This window comes from Gadus morhua, chromosome 18 (assembly GCF_902167405.1).
Source record: "Gadus morhua chromosome 18, gadMor3.0, whole genome shotgun sequence".
Classification (NCBI taxonomy): Eukaryota; Metazoa; Chordata; class Actinopteri; order Gadiformes; family Gadidae; genus Gadus; species Gadus morhua.
In genome coordinates, this window is record NC_044065.1 from 20,884,501 (window position 1) to 20,899,301 (window position 14,801).

Genomic DNA, 14,801 nt, shown 5'->3' on the forward strand with positions numbered 1-14,801 from the left:
TAGTTATATTTGTTAGTGTTATGGCTCTGTTACACAGAGGTGTAACACATAGCTGTTGCACTAATGTCGTTATATTGATTATGGCTCTGTAGCACAAAGCTGTTGCACCAATGTAGTTATATTTGTTATGGCTCTGTAGCACAAAGCTGTAGCACAAAGCTGTTGCACAAATGCAGGTATATTTGTTATGGCTCTGTAACACAGAGCTGTTGCACTAATGTAGTTCTATTGGTTATGGCTCTGTAACATGGAGCTGTCACACAAAGCTGTAACACCAATGTAGTTATATTGGTTGTGGCCTCTGTAACACAGAGCTCCACCGATAGCTATGGCCAATATTCGTGGCATAAGTAACATTTGACATAATACATGACTCATGAGTATCCAGTCTGTCAGGTCTTCCCAAGTAATGCCTCAGTGTGCGTGTACAGCTACCTAGCTTTTAGCTGGTAGCCACAAAGTCGGCCAAGCTACCATGTGAGGCTTTAGCTGGTAATATAAATCTCCCTCTCGTGCCTCTCTCATCGCCAGATGGAGATGGGTTATGGTAATCTGTTTGTGTGTGTGTGTGTGTGTGTGTGTGTGTGTGTGTGTGTGTGTGTGTGTGTGTGTGTGTGTGTGTGTGTGTGTGTGTGTGTGTGTGTGTGTGTGTGTGTGGTTATGTGTGTGTGTGTGTGTGTGCAGTGCACACGTCTTTGCAATTCAGGAGGGAGACAGCATGGAGAATAACGAATCATATTGCAGCACTCTCAATTTGAAGCTTTCACCACTCCATTGGCAGGGCCTTCCTTCCTCTCTTCATGCCCACACTATTAAGAGGCATGACAGTATACTGTAAACATTAACACACCCACGTCCTCGCCCACGTACACACACATTCTCAGCTTTTCTCTACACGGTGTGTGTATCAATATGCTGCTTTCACAAATGCTTGCTGGTATTTTTAGGTGGCAGGTGCAGATAATATCAGTGGCAACAGCATCTGCCTCCTGGGTGGTGTTGTCACACAGATAGAAGGGTAGAAAGTATGTTCAGCTCAGCACTGAGTTGTACTTTTGGCCATCCAGCCCCTTTGTTCAATTGAAGTATATTCTAATGTAGTATTCTGGTGGTTATTTATATGTTTATTCTATTTGCACTGTCTGTAATATAAATATTTCTTCCCTCATAGTGAGGTGTTTTATTTTGCAGACGGAATTGTCCTTGAATTGTCCCAGATCCAGACCAACCTATTCCAGATATTCTGACTAATCTATTCCCTTCTCCGGAGAGAAAAAATACAGAGAGAGAGAGAGAGAGAGAGAGAGAGAGAGAGAGAGAGAGAGAGAGAGAGAGAGAGAGAGAGAGAGAGAGAGAGAGAGAGAGAGAGAGAGAGAGAGAGGGAGGGAGGGAGGGAGGGAGGGAGGGAGGGAGGGAGGGAGGGAGGGAGGGAGGGAGGGAGAGAGAGGAAGTTTGAGGGAGGGCTATAGAAAGTGAGCCAGTGAGAGTGCAAGCAAGCTGAGCCAGGGAGTGTGAGACATTGCAGCTTTCTAGAGGAAGTGTGTCTGTGTGTCCCTCTCTCGCTCTCCCTCTCTGTCTGTTGCGTCAGAAGCTGTTAAAATGTCGGCCATGTAGCTGGTGTGCTCTGCTCTCCTTCTCCTTTCTCCTCTTTCTCTTCATCTGACCGGCTGTCAGACGTCCCTCACCACAGGACACAGTGTGAGGTCTGTGCGTCTATCTCTCTCTGCGTCTTACGCGTCCATGTTAACCTTCCACCGTTCTCTCACGGGTGACTGTGCTGAAGAAAGACTGTTTTGTGGACTCCGTTTGTGTTTTCCGTTTGGTATTTTTGTATTGGTTGCCCAGCCTGTGTCTTTCAAAGGAGTCGTGAGCATGGAAAAGAGGTAATGAATCTCCTCTCTACATCTCTTCACATTTCTTCATGGTAAAGACTGACCTGGAGGTTGGATGGATGGTTATCTGTGTGTTATTTCTAACAACGGCGAAGCGTTTTGTCTCTGTGGACCAGCACTCCCTCGAAGTCTTGTTACGGGTCTCATTATGAACACTGATTGTGAGTCCAGCCTGTTCTGTGTGTGTGCAGTGTTGTATGGAAACAAATGATCTTCTTTTCTGTGTTCAGTGGCTCAAGCAAGTATGCTTTAGACAAAAAGTAAATGTGACATTACTGTACAAAGGTTACAAGACATGGGCACTTGAAGCCCAGCTGGAATCAGATGTCTGTAAATTAGTTCTATCATATCACAGGGCATCTTTGTAACTGTATTTGCTATATGCTGCTGGTCTGGTCCCCCATATGGCTTCAGACTGGTCCGTGTGGTTCTAATCAGCCTATGCACAAGCGTGTTTTATGTTACAAGACAGCAATGGATCCAGTTGGATACTGGCTCTGTCTGTATTGAGCAAGGCACTGCCACGCAAATACTCTCCATCCTTTTCTTATGAGATAATGGATCCAGAACATCTATTTATAGCATAAGCCACACTAACCACCAACTAGTTTCAGAGACACACTTGTATTAAGCAATAACTGTTGCAAATATAGACTTAAAAAATGAATGTCATGTTAAAATAACAGCCAGCCTTGTACATTGTGTGCAACATTACTGCTCATTTAGGTTAGCTTATGAGAGTTAGTTGTTCACATTTTAGAAAAGGATAACATCGTGTCTATGAGGCAGTATCTCTGGTTCCTCTCACATTAACAGCTGGGCGGGGGTTCAGTCAGAGTGTATTGCTAGACTACACCCCACAATATCGTCTCTTCAATTATGACCTTCATCGGATTATGGCGAGCGTGCGTGCGTGCGTGCGTGTGTATGGACGTTGTTCGGTAATATCCATTTTGGAAGATTCAGTCGGCTGTGGCTTTGCTTTCTTTTGCAGCAAATCTTATTCCACCTATCTCATCTACAAACCACGATGTGTGAGAATAACAGCTGCCTTTCCACAAAACCAGTTTTCTGTTTTCAAGACTCACACTTATGTATCTAGTGCTATAGACCCTATAGCCTCTCTCGGAAGCATCTCCTTCTAGAAGTAGGCCGGAAGGTGTTGCTATTGGAACAACCCAAGATAAGGTATTTTAAAAAACTGGTGTGTGCTCCAAGAAAGGTCCTTCTGAAGATTGTTTTCCAGAAGTCATTGCGTTCGAGTCATTTCTTGTTGTAGGCCAACATCCCATACTCCCGAATACGTACACCTGCTGTTTAGCTGGTCCTCCTTTCAGGAAGGAGAGCGCCACAAAGCCCTTCAGATCTGTGTTGCTGTACATTATAGGGTGTGTGGGAAGACCCTCATGGGAGTCCTGAGAAATGTGGAGAGGTTGCGAGTGTGTGTTTCTATATTTATGTGTCCTAGAAATATTTGTAAAAAAGAGAAAAGCAAAAGCAGGGCAGACTAGAAGCCTTGCTGTTCCGCCACACTCCAAGCCAGATTGGACCAGATTTCCCGCACAATCTGGCAACCGCAGCCAGGGTCGCCAAATTGTGTTAGAAATCTGCAAACCTGCGTACTGCAGCCTGGGACTTTGGTCAGATTGGGTGGGAAATCTGGCCCGATCTGGCAACACTACTCCTAGCCTGCCTGTCAGCTCCAGAGTCTGGTACAGGCATTAGTAAATGTTTGCTACCAATACCTTTAATATGGTTATGTAAGCCCTTCAACATAGCACTAGTCAGACATGCTAGAAATAGAGCAGCATAGACTAGTGTAATGTGTTGCTGGCCATAGACGATCAGTAACCCGTCAGTTAACCATCAGTTAAACATCAGTCCATATGCATGTTAGCTCGTGTGTGTGTGTGTGTGTGTGTGTGTGTGTGTGTGTGTGTGTGTGTGTGTGTGTGTGTGTGTGTGTGTGTGTGTGTGTGTGTGTGTGTGTGTGTGTGTGTGTGTGTGTGTGTGTGTGTGTTTCACAGCATTCCTCTAATCTCTAAACATTACATGACCTTATTATGTAATCACCAACTCATACACACATGCGCACCACACACACACACAGTCTCTCCCCCGTGCTAAGGCTAATTACCAAACAAAATAAAATATGGGTATACAATACAATATATAAATGTATATAATCTAATAGCTACTCATGAAATAACATTAGTGGTTGACCATAAACGCTCTCTCTTTTCTCTACACTCGTATCTGCACCCAGCCTTGAGCTCAGAACCGTAGGCTGACGCATGTCATCGTACAGAGTGTGTGTGTGGGTGTGTGTGCAGTGTAGATGCGGGAAAGGCAACATCAAAGTTGGGTGTACTGCCTTTGAACTGTCAGACTTCCTCCTCATTAATGTATTCATGTGTCTCTCTCATGTTGTCATACACTCTCTGCCACTGATTCTTCCATTGCCTTCCCTTCACCACGTTGTTCTTAGTCGGTCCTTAGTCTCTATTTCACTCTAACTTAAAGATTTCCCATAAATGGAAGGGACTCCAACCAGTGGCCCATGTTGTAGTCTAGTGGGTGTTGGGTTGTGGTTGTTTTGGATCCATGAGTTGCACGTCTTTTCTGTTTCCTAATCATGTCTCTCTGTCCTCTCTTCAAGGCATTCAAACCATTGGTTTGGAAGAGCTTGCTGTCCTCTGTAACAGCAGTGGAGTTCCTTTTAGACCGCCAGCTGGACTTCCTGTCCGACCCTTCAGCGTACCAGCCCTACCAGGTAGCACACACACACTGAATCACACCGCTGTGGAGTGTGTGCGTAGGGTGGCTGGTTTAAGCAGCCTCACCTGCCTGAGTCCGACTGATGACGGGACTCTGGGGCTGGGTGAGGCTGCACACCTGTTGTGCTGGAGAAATCAGTGTGCACAGGTTAAACCAGCCATCACAACACACTCTCTGGGATATATCCTACATGTCAACATTGAGCACCAGTTCATGTATCATTGTCAATCAACTTCTACATTAAACCGGTTTTCCAACACCACCGCCCAGTGTCCTTAGCCCAGTAAAAGACACCTGGTGGAGCTTATGTAAGGTCCATGCTACACACTGCCTAGGTAGCTTGTAGCATGGACTGTGCATGTTATGGCTGGGCCAGAGGCATGGCCTCACTGGCTGGGCCAGAGGCTGGGTCTCTTATGTTCTCAGTCTGCAAGCGTTGCTGCTAAACTCAGATTTATCGCTCATATCAGATTTTTGGTTTGGCTGTTCACATAGTTGTTTAAACAGGCACATATGGGGTCCCGATGTGACCTGGGCCTTTTGGGTCTATTCATTGGTCGGAGCCCGACTCTGACGGCAGAGCTTCTGGCCGTCAGAAAAGGAAAACATCTTATTGATCCTCCATGTCCTCCATGTTGGTATTTGCGGAGTAACTTGTGAACTGTGATGGATGTCGATCGAAAGAGACGTTGAAGACACAGGTCACATCATGTTTGGGCCACTTCTCCTGGCAGTGTGAACAAGTTTTCCGCTAAGCTCTCGGGTTTTCTAGGAAGGTATATTAGGTCATATGGGAGGCCTGTGCTTTCTTTATTAATCGAACAGTTGCAGAATAGTCTAATGTTTGAATAGACCGCTGTGGCTCGTGATGCGGCACACAATCATTTATCAGAAATTCTGATAACCTTTGCAAGTTCAGAACAAAGTCAATAAAGGCATGTTTTCGGCAAGACCAGTTTGGAATTCCTACCCGTTTAAATCTGAACTTGCACATGTGTTCATTTTTGTTGGAAGGTTGTTTTTGCTGTGGACAGATCTGATATGGAAGTATGAGTTCGACTAGCTGGAGCTCAACCCACTGCTCTGTTCTGTCAATGTTTCCAAAAGGCTCTTTTGTGAAGCCGGATGCATCGTAGATTTCAGACGTGTTGTAGGTCTGTAAAGAAAGAACCCATAAACCTGGAATGGCTTCCAACGATCCTAATCGCCTTCACCGACCTTATCTTGCATGTATGGCTTTATGTAACTGTAATGTATTCTAATCACTTCCCCCCAGCTACACTCCCTAGACACCTGTCCTACTATAAATAGGAGAGGCACACGCACTAAGCACATACACAGGCACACACACTCGGCACGCACGCACACACTCATGCACACACACAGACACACTCTGTGGTGGCTTGACCTGGACTTCTGTCACCCTCTCTATCTTGCTTGAAATCTCACTGTTGGTCTCACAAACCTCTCTGTGACCAATAAGAAGTGACCATGAGTCCACCTAGAAGAGGTTGAGGCCACGCTGTGACGTTCTGATCGCCAGACTATTATAATACGAGATGGCTCAGCGTGGCAGACACTTGGGAGGGAGTTGGAGGGATGGCCCAGAGCTCCGGAGGTCAATGGATGACTCAATACAGAGTCCAGGCACTCTTACTCATATTTATACTCACTTCCATATGAAACTGTTTTTCAATCATCCCAAGTTACTCAGACCAAAAACATGGGCTGCAGTTGAAGGACAGAAGCCCCAACTCATCGTGGCGCAGACCGGCCCTCCCCCTTCTTCTTCTTCTGCTGGACAGGAAGACGTGAGGAAGAGGAGAAGGAGAGCGGGAGGGAGGAGGCAGAAGAAGGAGTAGAAGTAGCTCTGTTTGGCACAAGCTGTACAATGAAGTCACTGTTTAGTTAGCCAACCCTACCCTTCGTCTGGAGAGAGAGAGAGAGAGAGAGAGAGAGAGAGAGAGAGAGAGAGAGAGAGAGAGAGAGAGAGAGAGAGAGAGAGAGAGAGAGAGAGAGAGAGAGAGAGAGAGAGAGAGAGAGAGAGAGAGAGAGGGTTAGAGGATAAGCGGGCTGCAGCTGCTATCCCTTGGAGGGTCAAACACACACAGATACAAGCCCTCCTTTGGTGGAGTGCAGCTGACAGCACCCCCAGACTAACTTTATGGCCTTATGCCCTGGAAGGCATTGAACACAATTCTATCTCTTTCTTTCTCTCTCTCTCTCTCTCTCTCTCTCTCTCTCTCTCTCTCTCTCTCTCTCTCTCTCTCTCTCTCTCTCTCTCTCTCTCTCTCTGCTCTGACTACTTCTTACTCAGTCAGTCTGTCTTTGTCACTCTCTCCATTTCAACACAAGCCACACACACACACACTGGGCCTATTCATTCACTCTGTCCAGCACCCTCTTCCCCATCACATGCCACATTTACTCCTGCGTCACATTACTGTAACAACAACTTCTCTCTCTCTCCTTCTCTTTCTATCACCCAAACACAATCACTCACTCACTGTCACACACACACTCACTCTCACACTCACAAACACACACTCTCACGCAGACACACACAAACACACACACTCTGTCATGTCATTTCCCACACGCTGTTCTCTACACATGTGTAGGTGTGATCCATGTTGTAGAACAGAGCCAGCTGGCCTACAGGCCCAGCCCACCCTTTGGAGAAGGAGTCAGTGTATATTGGGGGAGTCATGACACAACAGGGGTTTGAATGGCATGGATGGGGGAATGTCATTGGACGAGGCTCAGTGTAAAACTGTTCCTGGACCATTCCTACTTGAGTACCATTGGGCGACTGTGGTCGTTCCAGGTGTAAGACAAAGGCAGACACCATGAGGGTTTATCCTCTCTGTGAAACAAACATAAACTCATACATTTTGTGATGGAAGAATAACAATTTCCTTTTTGCGATTGTTTGAAAAAACGAAACATATACCCCTCTAAGACTTCCAACTATGAATAAGTCTGCTGTCAAAACGTTACTTCGGCTCTCTATCATTTATGTTTATCTCCCGCTAGCAGACGTTATTTTCTGATGAGAAAGTCGACTCGATAGTACACTTCTTCATGTTTGTTTCATGCCCGATACAATTCGGTAACACACTGGCTGAGGTAATGATGTCCCGGCGCCTCGTTGGCCTATCATTAAATCCTGACGGCTGACAGTAGGCGAAATGATAAATGAGCATTCTACCTCCAACCGCTCTACGGTACCCCGTTACAATCGTAATACAATAAGGCCCGGTAACGGCCAATGTCTCAACACAAATGAAGCACTTCCTCATTGTGTAGCTCGTGTCTGGACTCTGAATAGGGCCCATGCCTGGTCTGCCAGCGTGGCGAGGCGGTTGTTCTACTGATGCAATCAGTTCCTCTCTGGAGGGGAAGTGGCCCCCAGGCGTGGAGGTGATATCCTCCAGGGTGTTGGGCCGTGGCTGCGGCGTTGGGCCCCCCGTGCGAGGGCGAGCAGGTCTGACAGCTGCAGGTGGCCGTACCGCTGTGTCTCTGTGGGTTGAAGTGAGAACGATGGCTTGTCCGTTCCTGTCTGGAGTCCGCTTGCTAACTACCATCCATTTTTGTACAGTCCATTATAAATGGCCATAACTTTGGCTACGTTCACAACTTCAATATTTATAAGCCCCGATTGGAAGGCGCCTCACCTTGTGTAGCTGGCAGTGAGGTAACCAGAGCTCCCCTGTGGTGGATCTCTGGATGGCAGTCAGACCGTGAGCCACACACCTCAGCATGTTGTACCAGGGGAGTCGCTGCTTCTCAACGCCCTCCTCCTCTGACACAATCATGTTTTCAAACTGGAATATCATCATTTGGGGGCTATCCCCCAAGCATGTTTTCATATTGCGATTAGATGCTGATTTAGCATATCAAGTGAATAATCAGTCATTTTTTTAATTGATTGACAGCCCTAATATAATTGTCAATGTTTAATTGGCCTGGCTGTCTGATCTGAATCCATGGAAACAACACCAGTGTTTATCTCACCGCTCAACAATGCATCTTCCTCAGACCCTCGCTTGGCAGGCCTGCGTGATATTCAGAGAAACTGGTGATCTGGTGGTCATGGAGACTGTGTTGCCTTGGTAACTGTCTAAAAGGCCCACCATTGGCCAAAATAGACAGCAGAACGTAGTAAAAATATGTGTAACACTCACACACGCGCGAGCGTGCACACACACACACACACACACACACACACACACACACACACACACACACACACACACACACACACACACACACACACACACACACACACTGTTTATATGGTTACATTTTCACATTTGTTTTAGTTTTTCTTAGGGGATTCTTTTGTCCAACCGAGTCTAGAAAGGGAGACTCGTTACACCATATATTACTACCTCATAACTCTCATTGTTTCATTGAGAAGCGGATGGGCATCAAACTAGGCCAGCTAATGCTTTTTGTGATTGCCTTGAAGAGAAGTGGTCTATGGTAACGCCACAGGCGTTTCAGTCTCTTCCTATCGCGGTTAGGAAGCGGTTGTGAGTTGGTGATGAAAAGACTCATGTTTTCTCTGTATAGAGAGGCAGGTGGAACCAGACCCATGTTTAGAGGTACTTCACACTCAATGTAGATGGACTAGCGATAACTTCTCATCTAGATAGAATCTGGCCTCTCATAAACAACCCCTCCATCTAAACACATGATTCAGGGCGTGTTGTGCCGTTGGTGTAAAGAGTTGTTGAACAAAGATCCAATCTAGACATATCTATTGTGTAAAGCGTAGGTTTATCGACTATGGGGGCTCTCAGCTACCTGGTGTCTGACTCTACTGGAGCCTCTGGCCCTGTTCAGCACCACTGGAACACTGCAGCAGAACGGAACGGTGGCGTGTGAAAGAGACATAATGAGGAGCAGGGAGAGACACACAGAGGGAGTGGAAAGAGGGAGGCGGCTGGGGGAAGGTGAACTGAAAGACATCACCACATCTAGGCTGCAGCTCTGGGAGTCCACCCCCTGCCCCCCCCACAGTAGAACGAGGGCCGGGCAACAGTCAGAGGGCTGGGGATGGGAGGCTACGTACTGGCAGTTCCCACGGAGACCGTCTCTTTGGACTGAACATTGATGGAGGGGGAGAGGTCAAAGCGAAGCGTGTTCACTCTGGCTTATGCAAGGCGGTGTTTTGTCTGAAAGAACCTGGGTTGGCGTAGGTGCAGGCACAGAGGTATAGAACATAATGTCTTCAGGATTAGCAGAAGAGAGAGATAGAGGCATTGTGTGTGTAGACTCCAACCTGCCGCTCGCTGAATTAATCATGACATGGTCTTTTTCTACTCCCACTCCTCCTTTCATCCATCCTCCCCCACTCTCCTCTTCCTTACCTTGGGCTGACAGCCTTCCCTCGCATTCACTCCTTGTTCGCCTCCCCCCTCCCTCACTATACCGCTCATCCCCCTCACTCCGGTGTGTGTGTGTGTGTGTGTGTGTGTGTCTGTGTGTTAGTGTGTGTGTGTGTTCACATGCATGTGTGTTCATATGCATGTGTCCACACTAACACAGCGGTTGTTCGTAGCGTAAAGTGGGTCGTTGGTAGCTGGCCTGACTGGTGAACACATACAGAGTGAGCTTTGAGGCTCGCAGCCAGAAGGGTGTGGGTAGGAGCAGGTCACCAGAGGTCAATGCCAGGAAAAGTGACTCACATCCTCAGTGGCTAACAGGAAGTGTTGTCGTGCCATCCACAGTAGCTATGATAGTATCTTCTCACTGCTCTGGTGCTCTGAAAGTGGGAAGTGGCTTCATGTCAATGCGTTAATGATCACTAGGTCACTTCTTAGAAGGTAGTGCAGATACAGTCAGATAATATTAGACCAATGTTTCACATATCCGGTCTATTGTGTCACAATATCATAATAAGGGTATAGATGCTGTGTTACCATCAGCCTTATCCGTCCATATAAGCCAAACTCTTCAGCCCCTCTAGAGTATCTAGTGAATGCTCGGATGGCACTAAAACCATTTGATTGCATCTACGCTTACTGATTTGATAACCTTTACTAGTAGTCTGTTTGTTGTTTAAGGAAAGCCAATGGGGATTAAGACGTGGTCCGTGACCTCTTGAACCCCTTTGTGCTGGGCTTCCAGCCTGGCGGCCCTCATCCTCGTTCCCCAGGCACTCTGTGTTTGGCCTTTGGATCCCGTCCATGTGATCTACTACCAGACAGGAAGCTGTGTGGACATGTGGGTCATCCCCTCACATTGTTTCTCTCTGTGTGTCGTAGGATGAAGTGGACAGCCAGAGCCCTGTACTAAGAGACAACCCCCAGCTCCATGAAGAGGTGAAGGGCTGGCTCAAAGACCAGAAGGCTCAGGAAATCTTCATGCAAGGTAAAGGTAGTTATTAAACACGCAGTGTATTACATACGTACATTTATCTACCAACCCGCTGCACACGAGTGTTCTTCGTTCATGATGTAGATCTAAAGATTGGTTATGGGTTGCTTTCACATACAAACCTTAAAACATTATATAGTTCGCTGTGAAGAACATCTGTCCCACCTTAGCATTTCATTATTAAGTCTTGATAATAAATAGTATGACCATGGCAATGCTTTATTGTTCGTTGGAAGGTATTTCTGCAGTATTACATCTTTTCGGCGCCATTTCCTCAAATGAGTTCCAGACATCCATTCAGCTCTTTCCCCTTGGTTCTCAGCTCTGTACTGATGGCTGTTGGCTCCCGTCCCTTCCAATTGTTGTGTTTCTCTGTGGTCCAGGTCCTTATTCGCTGAATGGCTACCGTGTGCGCGTGTACAGACAAGACTCAGCCACCCAGTGGTTCACTGGCATCATTACTCACCATGACCTCTTCAGTAGAAACATGGTCGTCATGAATGATCAGGTGAGCATACACACACACGAGGACACACACGTATGCATGCACACACAGACAAACAGTCACACACGCACACATACACCCACACACAAATACACACGCACATAGATGCAGGGAGTAAAAAGGTCTACAAAATCTTGCTCTCTTCTGCTCTTTTCTGCTCTCTCTTTACAACTCTCGAAACACACCTACCATACTTTTAATACATTATTTTCACAAGATAAGCAAGATGATGGAAGTCTGAATAACCAAGCTAAGCACGGTCCTCCTGAGGAAGTTACATTGATTTTAGATGCGCCAGTGTTTCTCATACATATACTCTGACTAAGACGGTCACCTAGGTGTCAAAATTACAACATTAATTTTAAGAACAACATGGTATAACACAATGATTTAAAGTACTGATTTAAAAGTTGAAACAATATCCACAAGCAAGGAAAGCCAATGGATATCAAAAATAAATCTCTTATTGGGTCTTTTTTTGCACTTCTTAGTGCAAAAAACACACTTCTTAGCCCCATTTAGCCAACTGGCATCCATTAAGACAGGCCCTTCCACTGTTTGATTGGTGGTAGTCCGTTGTTCTTGGAGCACGTTCCATGGCTAACCCTGTCCGGTCCCTCTAGGTGCTGGAACCTCAGAACGTGGACCCCTCAATGATCCAGATGACCTTCCTAGACGACGTGGTCCACTCGCTGCTGAAGGGAGAGAATATCGGCATCACCTCAAGACGGAGGTCCAGATCCAGCCAAAACAACAACAACAACAACAGCAGCGGCAGCAGCACGGTCCATGTGAGTGCATTCCACACGCCCCGCACCGACGTACAGCTGCGGCCTCAGCATGTGGTCGGCCCAGTTCAGGCAGGCAGTGCAGCCGTTGCTTTGTGTGTAGTATTTTGGATTGAGTTTAGATGGCTGGGGGGATGGCCACCTGTTTGGTTCCTACGCCACATGTCCTCATCAGCTCATGTCCAGAATGATCAGCGCTCATGGCGTGGAGTTCATAGAGCTGGCTGAACCCTTTTAATGTTGTTGATCACGGTCTCCTGGCTGTGCCGGGGGGGTAGTTTGGTCAACAAACGTATGACGTGCCTGATATATATATATATATATATATATATATAAATTAGAGCTGTCAGTTAAACGCGTCATTAACGGCGTTAACGCAAACCAAATTTAACGGCGTTAAATTTTTTATCGCGCGATTAACGCAATTATTTTATAAAAAAAAAAAAAAAAAAAAAAAAATTTTCTTTGGCTCAAAACAAAGAAGCAGTAGCCTGACTGCTATGTTCAAATGACATTTGTTCAAAGCAGTCGTTTAATTGCACTATAGGCTCTTTTTTTGTATCGTCCTGTTTTGATCAGTGTATATGCCAATGTTGTTTTCAATAAAAAATCATTTGCACAAGGCAAGCCGATGCACTTCACCATGTTGATAAGAGAATTAAAATGAGAAGAATTATGGGACAAAAAAATCAAGGGATATTTAGCATAGAAAAAGAATTTGCGATTAATCGCGATTAATTAGAGTTAACTATGACATTAATGCGATTAATCACGATTAAATATTTTAATCGCTTGACAGCTCTAATATAAATGCAATTTGACTATCACTCTTTGGGAGGAAGTTGATATCTCAAACACAACTGCACACCTTCATGTTATCAAAAGCTTTTTGCGTACCACAGTGCAGTAATCATTGGCTTGTAGCGCCGATTGCTATCGAGATTAATGATTAATACATATAACAGAAAGTGAAAACTATAGTTCGAGGGTGAATGATTATAGTTTACCACTATGGAGGCAATAATGCTACCACTATGGATGCTGTGTGTAAGAAACGTAAATAGGCTGTTACCTTTATTGATTACACGTATTTAAAAGTCCACACGTGTAAATAAAGTTTTGTGATGTAAATAGATAAATGATACACTTGACCACACTTGACTTGATGCACTAAATATATATCCACAAATCCAAATTGCGCATTTGTCATTCTTGTGGATACGAACGGCTGTGGAGACACAGATCTTCTTGGAACTGTTTCTCCGCGACCACAGAGGGAACAATGAGTCGAGCATAACTAGGGCAAAGTTGAAATCAGTTGAACTTTGAGGAGAGCCATTTAAAGCTCTGAATCAGGATCTGATGTGGCACATGGAGCTCTGCTGATCTCTCTATCAACCAGCCAATCCTCTTGATCCCTAATGTAATGTCTCCTTGTTTGTTGTGTCCCCCAGACGGCCGGAGGGAGAGGCGGCGGAACCCCTGGCAACACTCAGGTACCCACCCCTCGCCCCGAGCACCAGCCTTCAAAACATCTGTTTCTCATGGAGCCAGCGAAACAAAGATTACCTCATAAGAAAATACATTTAGTAATTCAGGCAAAATCAGTAAAAAATAAATGTATGAGATCATTTTGTTTTGGTTTGTCTATATAGAATTAGAATATATATAATTCCTCCTCCTACCTTCCCACTCAACCCCACTTGACCTCTTTTAAGCAATAGGTTTTATTTATTTTTGCTGCATTTCACTTCCCAGTCCGTGCACTGTGAGCTGATCTTACATCAGAGAGATTCAGTGGAGAAGAGAGATACAGTACACATTACAGAAGAGCTGCAGTACACAGTGGAGAAGAGAGATACAGTCGTTGTTGTGTGGCTCTATTCTGCTGTATGAGTGAATCTTCCCAACGTCATGCTGATCAGGGTCACTACACACGAGCCCAGGCCAACAGCCCGCGGCCCATCACAAACTCATCAGGAAGTGCTGCAAAGGGCTCCCAGGGGGCCATGGCCTCTCAGCAGCAGAGCCAGGCCCAGCCAGGCAGCCAATCGGCCGGCCACGCCCACTCCCCCGGGGCCCGGGACCAGCGCGGGGCCCGCTCTTCCAGGAGGAAGGGGTCGGACAGCAGCGTCCCCGAGGAGGAGAAGGAGAGGAGGGAGGAGCCGGGGAGAGGTGAGGGCACAGCGGGCTTCACACACTAACTGATCATCACTCATGTTGTTACTGGAGGGTCTTCATCAGGCTGCTAATGAAGTAAGTGGAGTTCTGTACTGGCCTGGGAACCAGAACAGAGCTGGTGTTTTATTAGCTCTGGAAGATGGTGTGGCCCCCATCCGTTCTGACCCTTTCCAGCGGACCTGGGCGGGGTCGGGCCCACAACCCTTTATTTAATATGGGGGTGGTTAAATCTGATGATTGGTTGACCAAGATGGCTGCTGCTGGTTGTTG

At 46.3% G+C, this 14,801-nt stretch overlaps 1 protein-coding gene across 1 annotated transcript in view; it reads left to right on the forward strand.

Annotated features, from left to right (window-relative positions):
* jmjd1cb (jumonji domain containing 1Cb) overlaps positions 1-14,801 on the forward strand; it is an 88,369-nt gene that overhangs the window by 48,630 nt on the left and 24,938 nt on the right. The window contains exons 3-8 of the mRNA XM_030339375.1: positions 4,552-4,665; positions 10,946-11,051; positions 11,441-11,565; positions 12,186-12,353; positions 13,805-13,846; positions 14,276-14,525. Coding sequence (XP_030195235.1) covers positions 4,552-4,665; positions 10,946-11,051; positions 11,441-11,565; positions 12,186-12,353; positions 13,805-13,846; positions 14,276-14,525 — 805 coding nt within the window. The remainder of the gene's footprint in view (positions 1-4,551; positions 4,666-10,945; positions 11,052-11,440; positions 11,566-12,185; positions 12,354-13,804; positions 13,847-14,275; positions 14,526-14,801) is intronic.